Source organism: Chrysochloris asiatica, unplaced genomic scaffold (genome assembly GCF_000296735.1).
Source record: "Chrysochloris asiatica unplaced genomic scaffold, ChrAsi1.0 scaffold00212, whole genome shotgun sequence".
In the NCBI taxonomy this organism is placed as follows: domain Eukaryota; kingdom Metazoa; phylum Chordata; class Mammalia; order Afrosoricida; family Chrysochloridae; genus Chrysochloris; species Chrysochloris asiatica.
This window is the reverse complement of record NW_006408730.1, coordinates 1,776,550-1,797,640: the sequence shown is the minus strand read 5'-3', so window position 1 is coordinate 1,797,640 and position 21,091 is coordinate 1,776,550. Positions and strand designations below refer to the sequence as shown.

Genomic DNA, 21,091 nt, shown 5'->3' with positions numbered 1-21,091 from the left:
GAGGGGAGGGGTAAGTGTAGGGGGCGGGTTTCTAGGATGTACCCTTTGGTTGGTTGATGATACATGGAGGGGATTGGAACCATGGCAATGAGATGATATACGATGGAATGAATGTAAAACTAAAGTTCTCTCATGTAAACTATCATATAATCCACAATAAAACATTAAAAAAAAATTTTTTTTTTGACCCATTGTGGCCCTAGAGGACAAAGCAGAACTGCTCCGTAGGGTTTCAGAGGCTGTAAATCTTTATGGGAGCAGACAGCCACACTTTCTTCTGTGGAGCAGTCTGTGGGTTTGTACTACTGACCTTGAGGTTAGCAGCTCAGCATTTAATCCACTATGCCACCAGGACTCTAGGTACTAAAACAGCATATATGAAACCAAAGATTCTTGTTCTCATGACATTTTCTGTTCTACATAAGGTCACTATGAATCAGAGCCAACTCAGTATCATCAAACAACAACAAAACAAAGAGAGAGAGATATACAAAAGCAAATAATCATACAACTATTTAAATTATGATTGCTATGAGTACTGCAAGAGAAAATTCAACCTTCTGTGAAAGTGTTAAACATGGGTGAAAAGCCTTTTCTGGGAAGTAAGGAAAGAATATTTGAATTGAGCCTTAAAAGATGAGAAAGTAAATGAAGACAGATGGGAACACTATTCAGGCAGATGGAACTCTATACTCCAGAGCCTCAGAGATAGGGGAAGAATGATACATATGAAGAGCTCCAAAAAAAGCCTGACATTTAGTGATGGGGTGTGCTTCAACTAGAGAGCTAGACAACGATGAGATGCTACATTGTATGGCAAGGGTAAAGGGACATAAAGCTTCTGTTTATGTTATATAAGACTGTCTTAGCAAACTGGAATTAGAGAGAATTTCTCATGTTGATGGCTTTGTAGAAGTAAACTGTTATGTTGTGAAGTGGCTTATAGAGTTGGTTCCCATGGCCAGAATTTGTGAGTAGACTCTAGGAACTGAGAGCATTTCCCAGCCAACAGCAAGCAAGACAATGAGGGACTCATTCCTACAACTGCAAGGGGAAGAATTCTGCCAACTACTCTTAGCAAATTTGCAAGTGGATCTTTCTCCAGACAAGCCTTTGATGAGACTTCCCCGCTAATGACACCTGGATTTCAGCTTAGTGGGAGCCTGAAGTAGAAAACTGAATTAAATTGTGCCTGGACTTCAAAAACACGTGAGCTGTGAGATAATAAATGTGTCTGTTTGGAACCACTAAGTTTATGTTGATTTATTAAGTAGCAGTAGAAAACGAATGCAGGAACAAGAGACAGGAGCTCTAGAAACTCAAACTTTGGTTGGATACAAAAGGAACTTCTGTGTTACAAGAAAGAAAATGAAATTGAACCAATTTGCCTTAATATGTAAAATAAAGGCACAAAGATGAACACATTCTTTGCATACTTTTTAAAGCACAATACACAGGCATACCCCCTCAGAGGTTTTGTGGGTCCTGTTCCAAATCATCAAAGTAAAGTGAGTATCACAATAAAGGGAGTCACATGATTTTCTTTTGCTTGTCAGGGCAGATGAAAGTTATGTTTACGCTATATTTTAGTCTCTTAAGTGTGCAATAGTTTTATGAAAGTTTGTGATATTGTGAGAATTATCAAAATGTGACACAGAGAAGTGAATTGAGCATATGCTGTTGGAAAAATAGTGCCAAGAGATTTGTTTGATGTAAAGTTGTTACAAACCTTCAATATGCACAAAATATAGCATTGTGAAGCACAACAAAGCAAAGTACAGTACAATGATGTGTGTTTGTATTAGTGTTTAGCATTTACTAGCTTTAACTTTGGTTAGAAACTAACTGTATTCGTATGGTTCCATGTTTTTAACAATTCTAAGATATTTTAAAAAACAAAACAAACAAAAAAACGCAATACATCCATGTGGCTAAAATCTGGTGCCAGGGAAAGGGAGATAATTGAAAATTATCAGATTATAAAATCAGCCATATACTGGGAGGAGTTATTTGTAAATTCTGTTTCTAACAAAGGACTTACTTCTAAAGTATATACAGAATTCTACAAGTAAATAACAATAAGACAAACAATCCAATTAAAAAGGGGAAAGTGTTTCATAGATATTTCATCAAAGAAGGTATTTGAGTACATTACAAGCACATGAAAATATACTCACCACAGTTAGTCATTAGGGAAATGTAGATTAAAACTACAAGATATCACTTCACAACCACTAAAATTATTAAATAAAAAAGGTAGACACTAACAAGTATTGCCAAAGATATGGAAACCATCCTCATAAATTGCTGATGGGACTGTAAAAATATGCAGCCACTTTAGAAATTAATTTGGCAGGTTCTTAAAAAGTTAAATATAATAGTACCATATGACCCAGCAATTCGATTCCTGGTAGCTACCCAATAGAACTGAAAACATATGTCCACACAAAAATAAACCATATTTAAAACAAAACCAAAAACACATATTATATGATTCCATTTAAATGACAGGAACAGAAATAACACAAAGTTTATTAGTGGTTGCCTGGAGGTGACGGTGGAAATGGGAATAAATGGAAATAAACACAAAGGATATTTGTGAATGGTAGAAAAACTCTAAAGCTGGATTATGGTAATAGTTCTGTAAATTTATTAAAAATCATTAATGGTACACTTAAAATAATAAATTTTATGGTGTATAGATTGTCCCTTAAGGGCTGTGTAAATTGATCACCTCTTTTTAAAATCCACCACTCATCTGTCAGTTTGTCGTACTGTGGTAGCTTACTTCTTGTTGTGATTCTGGAAGCTATGCCACAGGTATTTTAAAAACCAGCAGGGTTACCAATGGTGGACAGGTTTCAGATGAGCTTCCAGATAAAGCAGACTAGGAAAAAGAAGAGACGGAGCTACTTCCGAATATTTAGTCAATGAAAACCTTATGAATAACAGAGAAATACTGTCAGATATAGTGCCGGTTTTTGTTGCTGTGAAGTGCCATCAAGTCAATTCCAACCCATAGCAACCCTGTACAGGGTTTCTGAGGAGTAGCTGGTGAATTTGAACAGCCAAACCTGAAGTTCAAACGGCTTTGCAGTCTGGCACATTAACCCACAGCGCCACACCAGGACTCCAGCATTACTCATTAAATGGGAAAGAGTTAGTCTCTTCAACAAATAGTGCTGGCCAAACTGGAAATCCTTTTGCAGAAGAATGAAACAAGATGCATATTTCACACCATATACAAAAATAAATTTGATGTGGATTAAAGACCTAAATTTAAAACACAGAACGGCAAAGACCAGGAATGAAAAAATAAGGACAAACTTAGAGTTCTAATACATGGTATAAATATACTGGCAAATGTAACTGAAAACATGCATGCATAAAAGACAAAATAGATGGCTGGGACCTCCTAAAAATTAGACATTATGTGTATAAAAAGATTTCACCTAAAGAGCAAAAAGACAGCCCACAGATTGGGAAAATTTTTGTTTGCAATGACATCTCAGACAAGGGACTGATCTCTAAATTTTACGGAAAACTACAATACCTCTACAAGAAAAAGACAACCCAATTAAAATTGGGAGAGGACATGAACAGATACTTTATGAAGAAAGGCATTCAATTGCCAGCAAATATAATAAGAAATGTTCACAATCGTTAGCCATTTGCTATTGTTGCGAAGTGCCGTTGAGCTGGCGCCAAAAGACTTCATTTTGCTCCGATCAACCATCAACACTCATGAAAGCAGCAGTCAAGAAATCAAACAACATATTGCATTAGACAAATCTGCTGCAGAAGACTTCTTTAAAGTGTTGAGGAGCAAAGATGTCAGTTTGAGGATTAAGATGTGCCTGACCCAAGTCCTGGTATTTTCAATAATCTCATCTGCATGTGAAACTTGGACAGTGAATAAGGAAGACCATAGAAGGATTGATGCATTTGAGTTATGGTGTTGGAGGAGAATATTAAAAGTACCATGGATGGCCAAAAGAACAAACAAGTCTATGTTGAAAGAAGTACAGCCAGAGTGCTCCTTAGAAGCCAGGATGGCCAGACTTTGGCTCTCATATTTCAGACATACTGTTAGGAAGGACCAGACCCTATAGAAGGACATCATGCTTGGTAAAGTGGAGGATCAGTTAAGAAGAAGACCACCAATGAGATGGATTGACATAGTGGCAGCAGCAATGGGCTCAAATGTAACAATCACCGTGAGGTTGGCGCAGGACCTAGCGGTGTTTCATTCTATTATGCATATTAAGAGTCTGTGCTGACTCGATGGACTTAACAACAACAACAATTATGGTGTTGGTAAAGAGCGCTGAATGGACCATGGACTTCCACAAGAAGGAATAAATCTGTCTTTGAGGTACCATCAGAATGTTCCTTGGGAGGAATAATAATTGGACTTTATCTTATGTAGCTTTGGACATGTTATCAGGAGGGGCCATTCCCTGGAGAAGGATATCATTTTTGGTCAAAAAGAGTATCAGTGACAAAGAAGAAGATCCTCAATGAGACGGAATGACACAGTGGCTGCATTAATGAGCTCAAACACAGGAACAATTACGAGGCTGGTGCAGAACTGGGCAGTGTTTTGTTCTAGTATACACAGATGGGGTTACTATGAGTTGGCGCTGAATCAACAGTACCTAAAATAACAAATCATTAGAGGAAGAAGTCCACAGATTTTTTTCTCTTACAGAGAGGCTGGTATGTTTGAATCACCAACTTTTTGGTTAGCGGCAGAGCTATTAACTGCATAACCAGAGCTTCTTTTACTCTGTTGTTGTTGTTGTTAAGTGCTGTCGAGTCGGTTCCGACCCATAGCGACCCTGAACAGGGTTTCTGAGGCTGTAAATCTTTACGGGAGCAGAAAGCCTCATCTTTCTCCCGCGGAGCAGCTGTTAGTTTCGAACTGCTGACCTTTAAATGACAATCATTCATATATGGAATCCTGGGGTGGTGTTACAGGATAAACACAGAACTGCTAGCCACAAGGTTGGTGGTTCAGACCCACTAGCCGTTCCTTGGATACCCTATTTGTTGTTGTTGTAAAGTGCAGTTGAGTGGGTTCCAACCCATGAACCCTTTATAGGGTTTCTAAGGAGTAGCTGGTGAGCTTGAACCTCTGACTTTGCAGTTCAAACGGCTTTGCAGTCTGAAGCATTAACCCACAGCACTACACCTATACAGGATCACTATAAGTCACACTGACTCGATGGCACTTAACAACAACAACATTCATATGTAGTACTTTTCCGGACTTGAAAATCCAGTTATATCTTAACAAAGAATGTACACACATCATGCATATATACATTTTAGTAGCTACAAAAAATGCCTATTATGCTTTTGGCGATTAAAGATATTTTTACATCCCTGCAAACATTGCAATTGTACCTGGAATGTGATGGGCCTCGTTCCTGGGAGGTTTGAGAGGATAGACTTCCATCGAGGGAGTTCACTCGGTGGTAGCCTGAAATGGTGGCTGTAGGTGAGATGGAATCCGACTGGAAGGTTTCACAGACCACTTGGAGTCCCTTTTGAAGGCAGAGACAGCAGATCATTTTATTTATTCATTTGACAAACAGCTACCATTACATACACATACATGCCCGTTTTACGATTTTGCAGCATAGCTAATTATAATGCCTTAGACGTTGATTACAAAATACTCTTTTAATTAATGTGGGATGGATAATTATAATTAACATTTGTTGTTGTTGTTGAGTGCCGTCAAGTCAGTTCTTACTCATAGGAGCCCTGTATAGGGTTTCTGAAGCTGTAAATCTTTTCAGGAGCAGAAAGCCGAATCTTCTCCCAAAGAGTTTCTGAACTCTTGACCTTGTGGTTTTCAGTCCCATGTTGATCATTTAGTGCAACTGATGTTTAGAAAATGCTTATTACACACTAGCAACTGAGATAAACCACTATTCACTTACTGACTCATTTTAGTACCTCCATATTTCTGGAAGGTACATACAATTAGATTTCATATTTGACAAACATTCAGGGAGGAGGAGGAGCCAACCTTGAAGCCAGTAGTATGCTTTTCGAACTCTTTTACCCTTTACACTAATACTACCTGCTGAGGATCTGGGCCTTCCTCCTTTTCATGATCAGAAGAAACTCACCTCTCGGTGTCTTGTGTCTTGATTTGGAGATTCACAAGCCTGACTCTGACTGTTCATAGGAGAACTTCTCTTGGCTACAAGAAAGGAAAAATGGGAGAAATTTATGGAGAAATCTATATGATTACGATATGTTCAATTTATTTCCTAAGTTCTATCCTGTGGATTAATGCGCTGGACTGCAAGGTCAGTGTGAATGGCAAGTCGGTGGTTCAAGCTCATCCCCCATCCCCCACCCCTGGTTGGTGGTTGACTATGTGCCGTGGAATTGTTCTGACTCATAGCGACCCTATGCAGACTTCCCAAGGCTGTAAATCTTTACGGGAGCAGAAAAGCCTCATCTTTCTCCCTTGGAACAGCTGGTGGTTTGGAACTGCTGACCCTGAGGGTAGCAGCCTGATTTGTAACCACAACACTACCAGAGTTCCTTCCAGGCACTCCTAGGAAACCCTATACATGGTCACTATGGGTTTGAACAGACTCAACAACAGCACTTAACATTGAAATTACATTTCAATGGACATAATGAGCACTTTAAAAAAGACATTTGAAAAAAAATGCATGTGAAATCAAGTAACCACTTCAAAGCTCTTAGCATTTCCAGGTTGTCAAGAAGGACATCTATTCAGTCTGAACAAGATTGATAAGTGCCCTTGGTCCAGTCTATTCCAACCCATAGCGACCCTGTATAGTGTGTCCAAGAAGCAGCTTGTATGCTTGAACCTCCGACCTCGCAGTAAAAACGGCTTTGCAGTCTGGTGCATCAACCTACATTGCCACACCAGGAATTCTGAATAAGATTTGTTGTTGTTGTTAAGTGCCGTCGAGTAGATTCCGACCCATAGTGACCCTATATAGGGTTTTCAAGGAGCAGCTGGTGAACTTGAACCACCAACCCTGCAGTTTAAATGACTTTGCAGTCTGACGCATTAGCCCACAGTGCCACACCAGAACTCCTGAGTAAGATTAAGGCTCTAAATATTTGGGAGTCCTGGTGTGGATAAGCACTGGAATGCAAGGTCAGTCTGAACCCAAGGTGATGGTTCAAACTCACCAGCCACTCCTTGGAAACTGTATTTGTTGTTGTTGTTAAGTGCTGTTGAGTCAGTTCCGACCCATACCAAACCTGTATAGGATTTCAAGGAGCGGCTGGTGAGCTTGAACCAACAACCTTGTGGTTCAACCTGACTTTGTAGTCCAGCTCATTAACTAACAGCACCATACCCACACAAAGGGTTGCTATGAGTTGGAACCAAATTGATGGCATTTAAAAGCAACAACAACGAATATTTGGCAATATTAAAACAATAGTAATAGATAATAACCACATACAACCTAATATGTGCAAGGTCTTGTTCTAGTATGAAATGGCCCTTTAAGTGGGCATTATTTTCTCTATATCATTGTTGTTGTTAAGTGCCATTGAGTCGGTTCTGACACTGTGTAGGATTTCCAAGGAGCAACTGGTAAGTTTAAACAGCTGACCTTGAGGTTAGCAGCACTACACCAAGACTCCCATTTCCATATTTGTTATTGTTGTTAAGTGCTGTCAAGTCAATTCTGACTCATAGTGATCCTGTATATGGTTTCCAAGGAGCAGCTGGTGAGCTTGCAGTTCAAACCGACCTTGCAGTCCAGTACATTAACCCACAGCGCCACACCAGGACTCCATATCACAGAAGTATAAATCCTAAGAGAGAAATCTGGGGTGAAGCATCCAATCTGTCATGTTACGTTCTTCTGATAATTCAACAGGAAAACTATTTCATTAGGCAATTCCTGAACTGAAAGTTTTGATAGGAATAAAACACTAAGATGAAGTTGTTAGTAATTTTCTATTTCATCTACCATAATTGTGATGATGATGTTAATATAATAATAATAATAATACCATGTATATACCACTTAGTGTGTGCCAGGAATTCTTCTAAGCAGTTTTAGATAAGACTTATTTATTCCACATAACAAGTACAGAAGATAAGTGTTCTTATCATTTTACAGATGAGGAAACTGAGATACAGGAATTATAAGTGACTTGCTGAAAGTCACAAAACAGTATGTACTCTTTATGGTTTGTAGTCTTTTCCTCATGTAGTTAGCAGAAACATCTAGAAAACTCCCTGGAAAATGTGCTTCTTCTTCTTGTTTTCTTAAGGGCTAATTATCCCAACACTTTCACTCCTGGGTATAAGGGAGTCTGTTTATACTGTCTTCACTGCCCTTTTGAGCATCTGAGTCACAAACCTGTAATGATGTTCCGGATGGGTTTCACCAGTGCTGTAAAGCCAGAGACTTCAGGCTGTCTGTGCTCCCACATGGGCTGCCATATAACAAGCCCACTGGCCAGTCGGAATGTGAGATCAGATTCCTAGGGAAAAAGAAGTTTCATATCCAAAAACTGGCTTGTAAAAATCGATTGTAGGGGCCAGTTGAGGCAAGAGTTATATAACATCATTCACAAGATTGTTACCTGCCAAATCTTTCATTATTCACATGAGTGTTTCTAGAGTAAACCAATGGCACGAATTTACCACTTCAATTGTTATGGAAATCATGGGGGTTAGCTTTGCACAAAATTAAAGAAATCAATATGCAGTTTTGGAAAAAACGTGTAATACACAAACGATTGTTTATTGTAATTGAGGTCTGTTTCTGCTTTGTCTTTTTATTGTGACTTGGGTAAAAGTTTACAGAACAGATCAGTCTTCCATTCAACAATCACTACACATTTTGCTTCAGTTCATTGACTGTAGTCACCACAATGAAACATCATTTATACCACTTCCTCCCTGTGTTTCCTGTTTCCATTCATCCTTCTTTCTGAACTCTTCTGAACTTTGTCCATGGTTAACCACTGCCCTTTTGATTTCAAATGAGTTATTATTCTAAGAAGTATGCACCTCCTTAGTGTTATTTTCCCCCTTATGTTGTTATTCTTAAGTGCCGTAGAGTCAGTTCTGACTTCTTGTTGTTGTTAAGTACCATGGAGTCAGTTCCGACTCATAGTGACCCTGCACAGAGTTTCCGAGGCTGTAAATCTTTATGGGAGCAGAATGCCTCTTTCTCCCACGGAACTGCTGGTAGTTTCTAACTGCCAACCTTGAGGTTAGCAGCCCAACTCGTAACCACTATGCTACCAGAGCTCCTTTTATAGTGACCCTATATAGGGTTTCCCAGGAGCAGCTGGTGAGTTTGAACTGCTGACTTTGCAGTTCAAACCGACCTTGAGATTGAGTGCTTACACTATGGTGCCACACCAGGGCTCCTTTCCCTTTAGAGTGGATCTGTAGACGTTAAGAGTCTTGGCATATCTCTTTAAAATCTCAATTATTTCATTTTCCTTCTTTCTTCCTCTGGCTATTGTGTCTATCCCTCATTGTTTCATTTGTGGAATCAGGTACATTCATTTTGACATTCCATAAGGTATTAGTTTGTATCGTTGCCTTCCCAACAATTTTTAATTATTTGAGGGAAGGGATATATGAGCATTCTTTATCCCACCCCCTGCTACAGTCCCTGGCTTCATCAAAGTGCTTCATACAACAATAAAAGTTAGGATGCACAATAGATAATCAATAGGTACCTGTGAAATCGTGCTGAGTCTATAATCCCTGCTTCCCTAATTAACCTAAAACTGAAGATCTCTTCCAGGTACTATATTTCCTGCTTCCGTCATCCCATTCTTTCAAGAAGCTGAGATATTTCTAATGTAATCACATATTGTTTGAGCCCAACTATATGACATTCTGAGATTACATTTTAAATAATATCTACCAAAATAATAAAAAGTTGTAGGCACAGAATGTGATCTCAGAACAATGAATGCAGCGAAGACCCAGGAATTCACCGAGGACAGTTGTTTTTAACCCTGACTTGCACATTATAATCATCTGTGAAGCTTTTAAAATATAGGAGGCCTGCCCCAACCCAGTGCAATTAAGTTAGAATCTATGTGAGGTTTTTAAAAGATCTCCATTATCAACCATGGTTGGAAACCACTGGGCTAAAAGGATAAAAGTAGGAAAGAAATTGGGGGAAAAAAAGAATAGCAAAGTGATTTTCTAAAGGTCAGTGTAGCTCAATGTCAAAGGAGGTTTCAGCTGGAAAGGTTGATGACATTCCTGAATCTATCTGCACATTGGTGGAGAGCATCCGTCCTTCTGTAACACTGAAGACTAGACTTCAGTCCTGGCACAATTTAACAGCAGAATCACAGCACAGCCTTCAATGGGAAAGCTGCTGGGACACAGATGTAGTACCTGAAGCATTTGGCCAAATTTATTCAATGTTTATTCTACAAATATTTACAAAGCACCAACTATGTACCTGGCACTATTTTTCTTTTCTAAAAGAGGAAATGCTTATGGTCAACATTAGAACCACTATTTATTATCACTATTGTAATATGTATATATACAATAAACATTTGCCATTTCAGTAAATCAATGCCATTAATTACATTCATCATTTGTTCACGTATCACCACTATCTGCTTCCAAATCTTTCCACCGTTTTTAAGAGTTCGATATCCCTTAAGCTTACTTCACCCCTGGTAAACACTAATCAATGTTGTTGTTGTTTAAGGATAACATGCTGGACTGCAAGGCCAGTTTGAACCACAAGGTTGGCAGTTCAAGTTCACCAGCCACTCCTTGGAAACCCTATGCAGGGTTGCTATGAGTTGGAACCAACTCGATGGTACTTAACAACAACAACAAGTGCACAGTACGGATTTTAGCAATTACTAAGTAAGATGGTAAACCATTGGAGGGTTTTGAGTAGTGGAATGACATTATTGGGATTATTTTTAATAGAACCATTTTGGCTATAGAGAGTAGTTTGAAAAAGAGCAATGGTGGAAGGGGTGTTCACTTGAGAGGTTATTGTTATCATCAATGTAGATGATTAGACAAGGTTGTAAGAATGGGCCCAATGAGAAGTGGTATCTTCTGAATACACTGAAGATACAACTTACAGAATGTATTAATTAACCAAAAGGGAAGTGTAAGAGAAAGAGAAAGTAAAGATTTTTGGCTTTGAGATTAATACAGATGGGGAAGAAGAAAAAGGAGCAGATTTGGAGAATATGGGGAGTCTAGCTTTAGATATATTAATTTTTTTTGCTGTTAGTTAAATTTCATTGCATCAAAAAATATCACCAATAGGTCTTAGGAATCATCTGGTCTTGTTTCCTTACCTAGATAGTTTTTATATCTTACTCATTGGCCTAGTGCACAGTTCCTTTTTCAGACACATAAATACCATCCCCCAATTTTTGGATATTCTCATTTTTAATTATTGTGGCTTGCTGACTTACAGCAGCTGAATTTGATGTAAGTTCAATGGCATTTCCTTCAAGAATTAATTCACCTTTCTAGGCTTGAGACAATGTACAAGCAATACTTGCCCTCATCCGAACCCTACAGATATATTTTTCACCCAGGAAGTTTCAGATTTCAACAAGAGACCTGCTCTCCTGGAAAACAATGTTGATGGGGAAGTGAGCATACACAGACCTCATCTGGCAAGAAGCTTAGTGTTAACAACCTTGATCATATTAGGCACATGACAACAGAGAGTGCGAATTATAGCCAGTTCTTTTCTATTTCCCCACCATTTGTCAATGCACAGCCTCTTCTTTTTCTTTTCAAAGAGACTGAGTTCTACATCGATGTGATTGAAGCCCCTCTGCAAGCTTCCTCTGGGGCCCTTCACAATAACTGTGCATCCCTTCAGACTGACATTCCAGAGAATGTCGACAGTCTGGTTGCTAAGAATGGTCTTCATTCTTGTAGTAGTTGCAGCAAAGCTGACATATTAATTTTAAGATGCCTTTTAGGTATCCAATTAGGCAGTCAATAGAAATACTGAGTAAGTAGCTAGGCACCAGATATGATAACAGGGAAAGTTGCCTGGATTCTTTTGAAATGGATAGGCAGAAGTCTACACGGTGTTTAAACATGGTGTTAAAACCAGTAATCTACAGACTTATCTCCAAACAAAACGAAGCCAAACCTCAACAGTCTTGGTTTCAGAGATTTCTTAATTTCTGATAGCAGTTCTTTTCTATGTTTCTTATGAGTAACCTTGATACATGTAAAGCTTCACTGGAAATTGAAACACGCAGTGAGCTCTCTTGAATGGAAATCTTGGCCTTTATTATCTGTTCTGTCAATGCGAGACTTAGTCCTACCTCGTTCTGTCATCATTTTATTTCACATAGCTCCAACTAGATTATGTAATTTTTTCAGACAAGTCAAAATTTCCTTGTTCTGTGCATTTTCCCTTGAGCATCAATACAGAAGTATTTATTAAAAGAGCAAATAAAACCAAGCAAACCCATTGCAAACTTGAATACTTGCAAGTCGTCTTAATTTCATTGATTATATACACTCTGGGGCCCTAATTCCTCTTCTAGAGTTCTCTCTAATGACTCATCTAAAGCTATGTACACACAGGACCAGCAACTCAGTAGCTAGAAAAGATACTTTTTATTACTCAACTAGCTGAGGGGGCAGGTGAGAAAAATTAAAAGATGTAAACACGGGTAGACCCAACATACCCAGATTTCACGATTTTGTTAAAAGCTTGTTTTCATAATTGCATCATGGTGGTGGTGTGCCGTGGAGTCAGTTGCAACTCATAGTGACCCTCAATAATATATATAGCTTCATCTTTCTCCCTCAGAATGACTGGTAGTTTCGAACTGCTTACCTTGAGATTAGCAGCCCAGCTCGTAACCACTACATTACCAGAGCTTCTTATAATAGCATTAAAGGGTTCTAAATGTGTTTACTACTAGATTCTTTTAAAAATCCAAACCTGCTGCCATCAGGGGGATTCCAATTCATGACAAGCCCACGGAATTCATAGTAAAACTGATCCATTGCAAATATCAATAATTTGCCAACACTTAAAGCAAATACGATTTGTTAGTGAATTTCTATGTGTCAGATCAAGTACCTTAACATAGTTAATCCTCAAATGTTCCATTTAAAAATAATGTTCTTATATTCAATTTATAAATGAGAAAACTGAGACTTAAAGAAGTTAAATGTTTGAGGCTGTATAGTAGGAAGAAGCATGTACTAGATCCAAATGTAGGTCTGTTTGTTTCTATAACTTGGACTCTAAGCTACATTCTTCAAGTAAAATTATAGCCACATTAGAAACCATTATACACCCACACTTTCCAACTGCCAATGAGTTTTCTCAACAGATAAGTATCTTTATGGATTATGCTTTCAACAGATGTCTTTCTACTTTTGGCCCATGAAACACCTCTGATAATAACTTGAATCAGTCAGTGAGTCAGTCATAAAATATTTATTGAGTACCTAGTGAAAGCCCTGGCATGGTGCTATATAATAAACACTAGACTGCTAACTTGGAAACTATATAGAGAGTCACTATGAGTTGGAACCTACTAAATGGTACTTAACAACCACAACAAAAGCCAGGCACTATTCCAGATCTTAGAGATACAGATGAGAACTGGACAGGCAGAGTGTCTTCACTCAGGGAATCTCTGTTCTAGTGGGTGTGGGGGACAGTCAACATGTAAACAAACACATAACATTGTGTCAGACGCTAATAAGTAGAGTAATGTGCTGGTGGCATTAAAGTCATCAGAGAAATCCTTTCTTAGGAGGAGACATTTGAGTTGTGAGTAAATTGATAAGTGTTCATGTGACAATGTTGGAGTGGGCTAAAGTGTTTCAAGAAGGAAAACACCTGAAACTTGAGGTGGCTGAGGCTTGCAATAACCTCCTGTGAACCTACAGATTAGTAAACAAGGAAAAGGTTAGTGAGATGAAGGGGGACGAGATTGAAGAGGTGGGCAGGGTCAGGTCCTGAAGTTCTTACAGACCACGCAAATGGTCTCACTTAAGAGGAGTGCTTAACCTTTGTAAATGACTTTTTTAAGCGGATAGTTCAAGATTTTTAGATGGCATTAATTTGATTAACGCTGTTTTGAAAATGTAGTGTGAATATGTATGGACAATATGGTAAGTGCATGGAAGAATTTTGGAATTTTCAGGTATTGCAATTGTCTCACTGCTTATAATGGAGCAGAGTCAATTGAAAATGAAATTTAAAAATAAAATGAGAGAAAAGATCAGTTAGTCTATCACCCTCATAGTGATTGTTAATAGTTGCAACCACCTTTTTTACATATTACTAATTTGAAATATCTATTCATTAAGATTGTAATATTCTGTCAAAATGTAGAACAGTTGGACATATCAATTTCTTCTTATCTTCACCTTATCACTTAGATGGAATAGTGTTATTTATTAATTCACAGAAGCAACAAATAGTTCTTGAGTTATTTCCATGTGTTGGAACTATTCGAGGTTGGTTTCACCTATATTCACCCTTTGGTAGAGGTAGCCACAAATTTATGCAATTTAGTCTCAGAAAGATTAAGAAATATCAACAAGATCACAAAATCAGAAAGTGGTGGTCCTGTGATTTCAATTTATACTGTTTCCCATAGGTTCTAGGAGAGCACGAATATAACTGAGTTTTAATATAATTAAATTTTAATACAATGATTCTCATCTTAAGATTTCTATTTTATACATTACAAAATGCATCAAAAATAAATATGTATGCTGTAGCTGACTGTCAAAAGGCATGGCAGGGGATGGTGCACGATGGCGGATTAAACAGACCCTCTATAACAAAGATGCAGAAAATCAAATGAAACTGATGCAGATGAGAGATAGTCCTGGGACACTGAGCTTCAAATGAAGTGCTAAAAAAGTGAAGCAAATGCTTACTAGGAGAAAAAGCTGAACAAATATTGCAAAAAAAGGAGACAGACTGATGACCTGTGCTGGCCACACAGATGTGGTGCAGTCAGCTTAAGCTTTCGTGAGCACTTTCAGAGATAAGAGAGCATACTGACATTGCAGAAATATACAGTTACCTGGTGGAGATAAAGTTGCATTTTTTTTCTTGTTTTCCTGGTGACCAAAGTCGTGGCAAATCCCCACCCACATACACCCCCAGCGAAGTTTCCAAAGCTCCCTCTCTCCCATGGGTCAGAGCAGCATGGAGGTGAGCGGCTCAGTGTGGGCCCCATCAAAATGAGAAGGGAGCTATCTGCATCAACCACAAGCATCTAAATTAAGATGAACCCTGGCCAATCCTGGACTAGTCCTAATAGGAGAAGCAGCTGAACAGACATGTGTGGGAAAGGGGTGGGTGGGGAAAGGAGGCAGGTGGTTTTTGCCAGCTGACCAGGTATGGCTCAGCCATCTTGAACATTCAAGGGCAGCTATGAAGGCAAGAGGGTGGTTGGTGGTGCAGAGGGATACTGCTAATCAGTGGATAGAAAGGTGTAACATTTGTTTCTTGTACCCCACATTACCTTGGTGACCAGGAGCATGACCAGCCCTCATCTATATATACTTCCAGTGAAAGTTCTGCTCTCTGGGTGGCTGGAAGCACATCAAAATGTGTGGGGAGCTAGCAGCAAAACGTCTGGCTCCTGGAATCAGGTGTGTCCTGCTCCAGATCTGCAGAGCTGACCAACCTTAAACCACCAGGACATACCTTTGACTGTCCTCTGGTATGGAAACACCCTGATCCTCTAGCTGCTGTGTGATCTGGATGAATTACTTCCAGATTGGGTGCCAAAAACAAACAACTAGTCCTACAGGAACTCCATCAATGGCTAGAACACCACTGCCTCATCCCTACCCACCCACCAAATGAGGTCCTTGGCTAGCAGAATACCCCAGAACTTTTTCCTCTCTGGCTTGGCACCTGGCCTGTTTTTTTTTCCGTTCACTATCTTTGTTTAATCTTTCTTTCTCTTCTTCCTTTCTATAACTAGTCTTTCATTTTATCCTTTCTATCTCTGCTTTCATTTCCCAACTTCTGCTGCTTCTTTATTTTTCTTCTTACCTTTCCAACTGCTATACACTTAATCAATGACAACGACCAACATCAGCCAGTCCCATCCTAAACTGAGCTGCATGAATGGTGCACATGTTTCCATTCCTGAATCACACCCACTAGAAGGCCGTTGATGAGTGTTTAAGAATACTTCAACATATGAAAATCAATTTAATACAAGTACAACACCACAGTTTCTCAGTTCTCCTGGTGACCAAGGGTGTGGCAAGTCCCCACCCACATTCACCCCCAGACCATTTCTGTCTACACTAAGAAACAAGACACAATGGCTAAAACATGTGACCAAGAGGAAAAACTGGAAAACAATTTTCAGGGGGGAAAAAAATGGCACTATCTGAAAAGAAATTCAAGAAAATGATATTTAGATCTATCCAAATAGTAACAGAAAGATCAAGGAAAACAAGGAAGAATTCAGGAAAACATACAGGAACAAACAAATAAAATAAATCAAGGATTGGAGAAAATGTAAACCTGCAAATAGAAATCTAGAAGATTAATACTAAGATTTCAGAAATGGAGAATTCATTGAAAGGGCAAAGGAGTAGATTTGAATCAATGGAAAACTGAAGTAGTGAGTTAGATGATAAATCTCCCAACACTAGTAAGCTGGAAGAACAATAAAAATATAAAAAAAAGAGTGAAAAAATCCAAAGAAAGCCTAAGATTCATGTGGGACAACATGAAGAAGAATAACTTGAAGGTGACTAGAATTCCAGAACAGGAAGAGACAAAGAAAAGCACAGAAAGAAGACAGTTGAAGAGCTGTTGGCAAAATTTCCCTAGTCCTGGTGTGGTGTTGTGTGATACAGCACTGGACTGCAAAGTCAGTTTGAACCACAAGGTTGGTGGTTCAAACTCATTAGCTGTCCTTGGAAACCCTATACAGGGTTGCTATTAGTTGGAACTGACTCGACAGCACTTAACAACAACAATAACAATCATCACAAAAGAGGAGAAGCTAGGCATTCAAGAATACACATGAACTACAAAATGGACAGACTTCCAAAGAAAATCACCAAGACATGTCATAAGCAAACTCTCCAAAATCAAAGACAAGGAATTAATCCTGAGAGCAGCTCAAGAAAAATTAAAAGTTATCTACAAAGGATAAGCAATAACATTTAACTCTGATTTCTCAGCAGGAGCTATGCAAGAAAGAAGGCAATGGGATGATATATAAAAAACTCTGAAAGAAAAATGCTGTCAACCAAGAATCATATACCCAGAAAAACTGTCCCTCAAATTCAGCGGCAACATTAGAACATTTCCAGACTAACAGAAATTAATGGAATTTATAATAACCAGCTCAACTTTATAAAAAATACTAAAGGTATTCCTTAGGACTGAGAACCATCAACAGAAGACAACAGACTGAGACTGATATACACAGCAACACCACTCAGAATCCTATCCAGGCATAGAAGTATTCAAAATAAAACAAACATACAAGACTGAAAATCAGAACCAGAGATATCAATTTATAATGAAGACAGCTACAAAGCAAAAAGAGGAAAATGTGTAGTTATAGAAATTCCAAATGGCAAAGAAGTCACATAGATTTCAAGATAAAACAGACTTTTAAACTGAGGAAGAAAGTGATAAATTACAGGATAACATCAAAGATAATTAATACACCTTCACATCAAATCATGAAAAAGGATATTCATAAAGATTTAGTATCAGGTTGCTAACTTCAAAGTCAGCAGTTCGAAACTATCAGCTGTTCCACGAGAGAAAGATGCTCCCATAAAGATTTACAGCCTCAGAAACCCTATACAGGGTCACTGTGAATCAGAACTGACTCCACGTCACACAACCACCACAACTAAAACAACAACGATGAAGAAACTGACAGGAAAATTCACAAGTAAAATGAACTTCAAACAGAAAATTATGTGGGACAAAGAAAGTAGCTGCATCACACACACACACAAATTCAGCAAAAGTGGCTGCAATCAATTCACACCTATTGATAATCACACTGTACGTCAATAAAAACAAAAGCTGGAAAATAATATATATTAAGCTAAGAGCAATAAAAAATGAACAGGAATGGCAATATTAATTTCAGATAAAATAGACTTTAAAGGAAAAACTAGCATAAGAAACAAAGAAGGACGTTATCTCATGATTAATGGGTCAACTGAGCAAGATGATCTAACCATAATGAGTATATATGTTCCCAATGAAAGAGCCTCAAAAGACAAAAATCAAACTCTAACAGAATTGAAGAAAGAAATAGCTCTGCAATAATAGTAAGGGATTTTAATACACAAATTTTGATAAAGGACAGAACTAGAAAGAAACTCATCAAAGACACAGAAAAACTAAACAACATAACCAACTTGAATTCATAAATTTATAAAGAACACTCAATCCAACAATAGCACAATACAGATTCTTTCCCAGTGCACATGGAACGTTCTGCACAAAACAGGCTATATATTAGGCCACAAAGCAAATCTACATAAAATTTAAAACACTGGAATACCACAAAACATCTTTTCAGATCACAATGTTGTAAGATTAGAAATCAACAATAGGAAAACCAAGGGGAGAAAAGCAAATGCATAGAAATTGTGGGTTAAAGCACTGGACTGCAAAGTCAGTTTGAACTGCAAGGTCTGTGGTTCAAGCTCATCAGCTGCTCCTTGAAAACCCTATACAGGGTCGCTATGGGTTGGAACCAACTCAAGAGCACTTCACAACAACAACAACAAAAGTTACTGGGTATTAGAGCAAATAAAAAATGAAATAAAAATTTCCTTGAATCAAATGAGAATGAAAACACAACATAAACAAAACCTTTGGGACACAGCAAAAGTAATACTTAGTTGGCAATTTATAGCAATAAGTGCACTCATCTAAAAAGAAGAAAGAAACAAAATCAACACATCAATGTAACATCTCCAAGAATTAGAAAAATAGTCACAATGTAAGCCTACATCCATCAGAAGAAAATAAATAATAAATATTCTAGCAGAAATAAATGAAATAGAAAAGAGAAAAACAATAGAAAGAATTAACAAAATAAGAAGTTGGATCTTTGGAAGGATACTAGGCAAACCATTGGAAATCTAACCAAAGAAAAGGAGGAGATACAAATAACATGCATGAGAAATTATATGGATGATGTCATCACAGAGCCAATTGCTATATAAAGAATAATAACAGAATACTATGAAGAATTGTACTCCAGCAAATTTTAAAATCTAGAAGAAATACACATATGTTTAGAAAAATGCAACTTACCAAAGCTAACACAGAATAAAGTAGAAAACTGGAACAGACCCATAACAAAAGAATGATTAATTAGGTCATTTTAAAAACGCCCAACAAAAAAGTCCAATCCAAATGGCTTTACAGGTGAATTCTTCCAAACATTCAGAGAAAAACTGACATCAATCCTACTCAAACAATTACAGGACATAGAAAAGTATTGACAACTTTCTAACACATTTTATGAAGTATGAAAAACCCTCATGCCAAAGCAAAGACACCAAGAAAAAGGAAAATTATAGACCAATATTTGTATCCAACATAGATGTAAAAATTTCTCAACAAAATCATAGCCAATAGAATTCAACAATATATAAAGCATAATACATCATTACCAAATGGAATTAATATCAGGGTTGCAAAGATATTTCAATATTGGGAAAACAATCAATGTAAACCATCACATAAATAAAATAAAGGAAAATAACCACATTACTATATTGACTGATTCAGAAAATTCATTTGACAAAATTCAACATTCATTCCTAATAAAAACACTCAACAAAACAGGAATAGAAGGGAAATTTCTCAACATAATTAAGGATATATATACAAATTCAACAGTCAACAATACTTTCAACTGAGAGAAACTGAAAGCATTCCTTTATGAACAATTAACAGACATAGATGCCCTTTATCACCATAACTATTCAATGGAACAGTTCACCACAAGTCCATCAGTTTGTCACACTGTGGTGGTTTGTGAGTTGCTGTGATTCTGGAAGCTATGCCACAGGTATCTTATATACCAGCAGGGTCACCCACGGTGGACAGGTTTCAAATGACCTTCTAGACGAAGACAGACTAGGAAGAAGAAGAGAGGAAATACTTCCGATATTTAGTCACTGAAAATCTTATGCATAGCAAAGAAACACTATCAGGTATAGCGTCGGAAAATGAGCCCTTCAGGTTGGAAGGTACTAAAAATGTAACTGGGGAAAAGTTGCCTCCTCAAAATAGAGTTGACCATGATGACGCAAAAGGAGTAAAGTCCGTGGGAACAAAGCCCTCTGGACCTTCATTTGCGCTTATGAGGCACAACTAAAAATGAACAGAAACAGCTGTAAACACCCACTAATAATCGGAATATAGAATATATGAACAATGAATCTAGGAAAATTGAAAATTGTCAAAAATGAAATGGAAGGCATAAACATTGATATCTTAGGTATTGGTGGTGGTTATGTGCCGTGGAGTGGGTTCCAACTCATAGCGACACTGTACAGGTTTTCTGAGGCTATAAATCTTTATGGGAGCAGAAAGCCTCATCTTTCTCCTGCAGAACAGCTGGTAGTTTCGAACTGCTGACCTTGTGGTTAGCAACCCAATTCGTAAACACTACGCTACCAGAGCTCCTTATCTTAGGCATTAGTGAGCTGAAATGGACTGGTATTCGTCATTTTGAATCTGACAACCATATGGTTTACTATGCCAGGAATGACAAATTGAAGAGGAATGGTGTTGCTTTCATTGTTAAAAAGAACATATCAAGATAAATTATGAGGTACAATGCTGTCCGTGACAGGATAATATTCATGTACCTACCAGGAAGACCAGTAAATACCACTATTATTCAAATGTATGCACCAACCACTAAAGCCAGTGAGGGTGAAATAGAAGAATTCTACCAACTTCTTCAATCTGAAAACTGATCAGACATGCAATCAAGATGTATTGATCATTACTGGTGATTGGAATGCAAAGGTTGGAAACAAAGAGGAAGGATCAGTAGTTGGAAAATA

General features: G+C 37.9%; 1 protein-coding gene across 2 annotated transcripts in view; it reads right to left on the bottom strand.

The window, feature by feature from the left end:
• UNC80 (unc-80 homolog (C. elegans)) overlaps window positions 1–21,091 on the bottom strand; it is a 306,407-nt gene that overhangs the window by 274,051 nt on the left and 11,265 nt on the right. For both annotated transcript variants that reach the window (XM_006872739.1, XM_006872738.1), the window contains exons 5-7: window positions 8,385–8,508; window positions 6,144–6,217; window positions 5,410–5,549 (exon numbers count right to left, since the gene is read on the bottom strand). In XM_006872739.1, coding sequence (XP_006872801.1) covers window positions 5,410–5,549; window positions 6,144–6,217; window positions 8,385–8,508 — 338 coding nt within the window. The remainder of the gene's footprint in view (window positions 1–5,409; window positions 5,550–6,143; window positions 6,218–8,384; window positions 8,509–21,091) is intronic.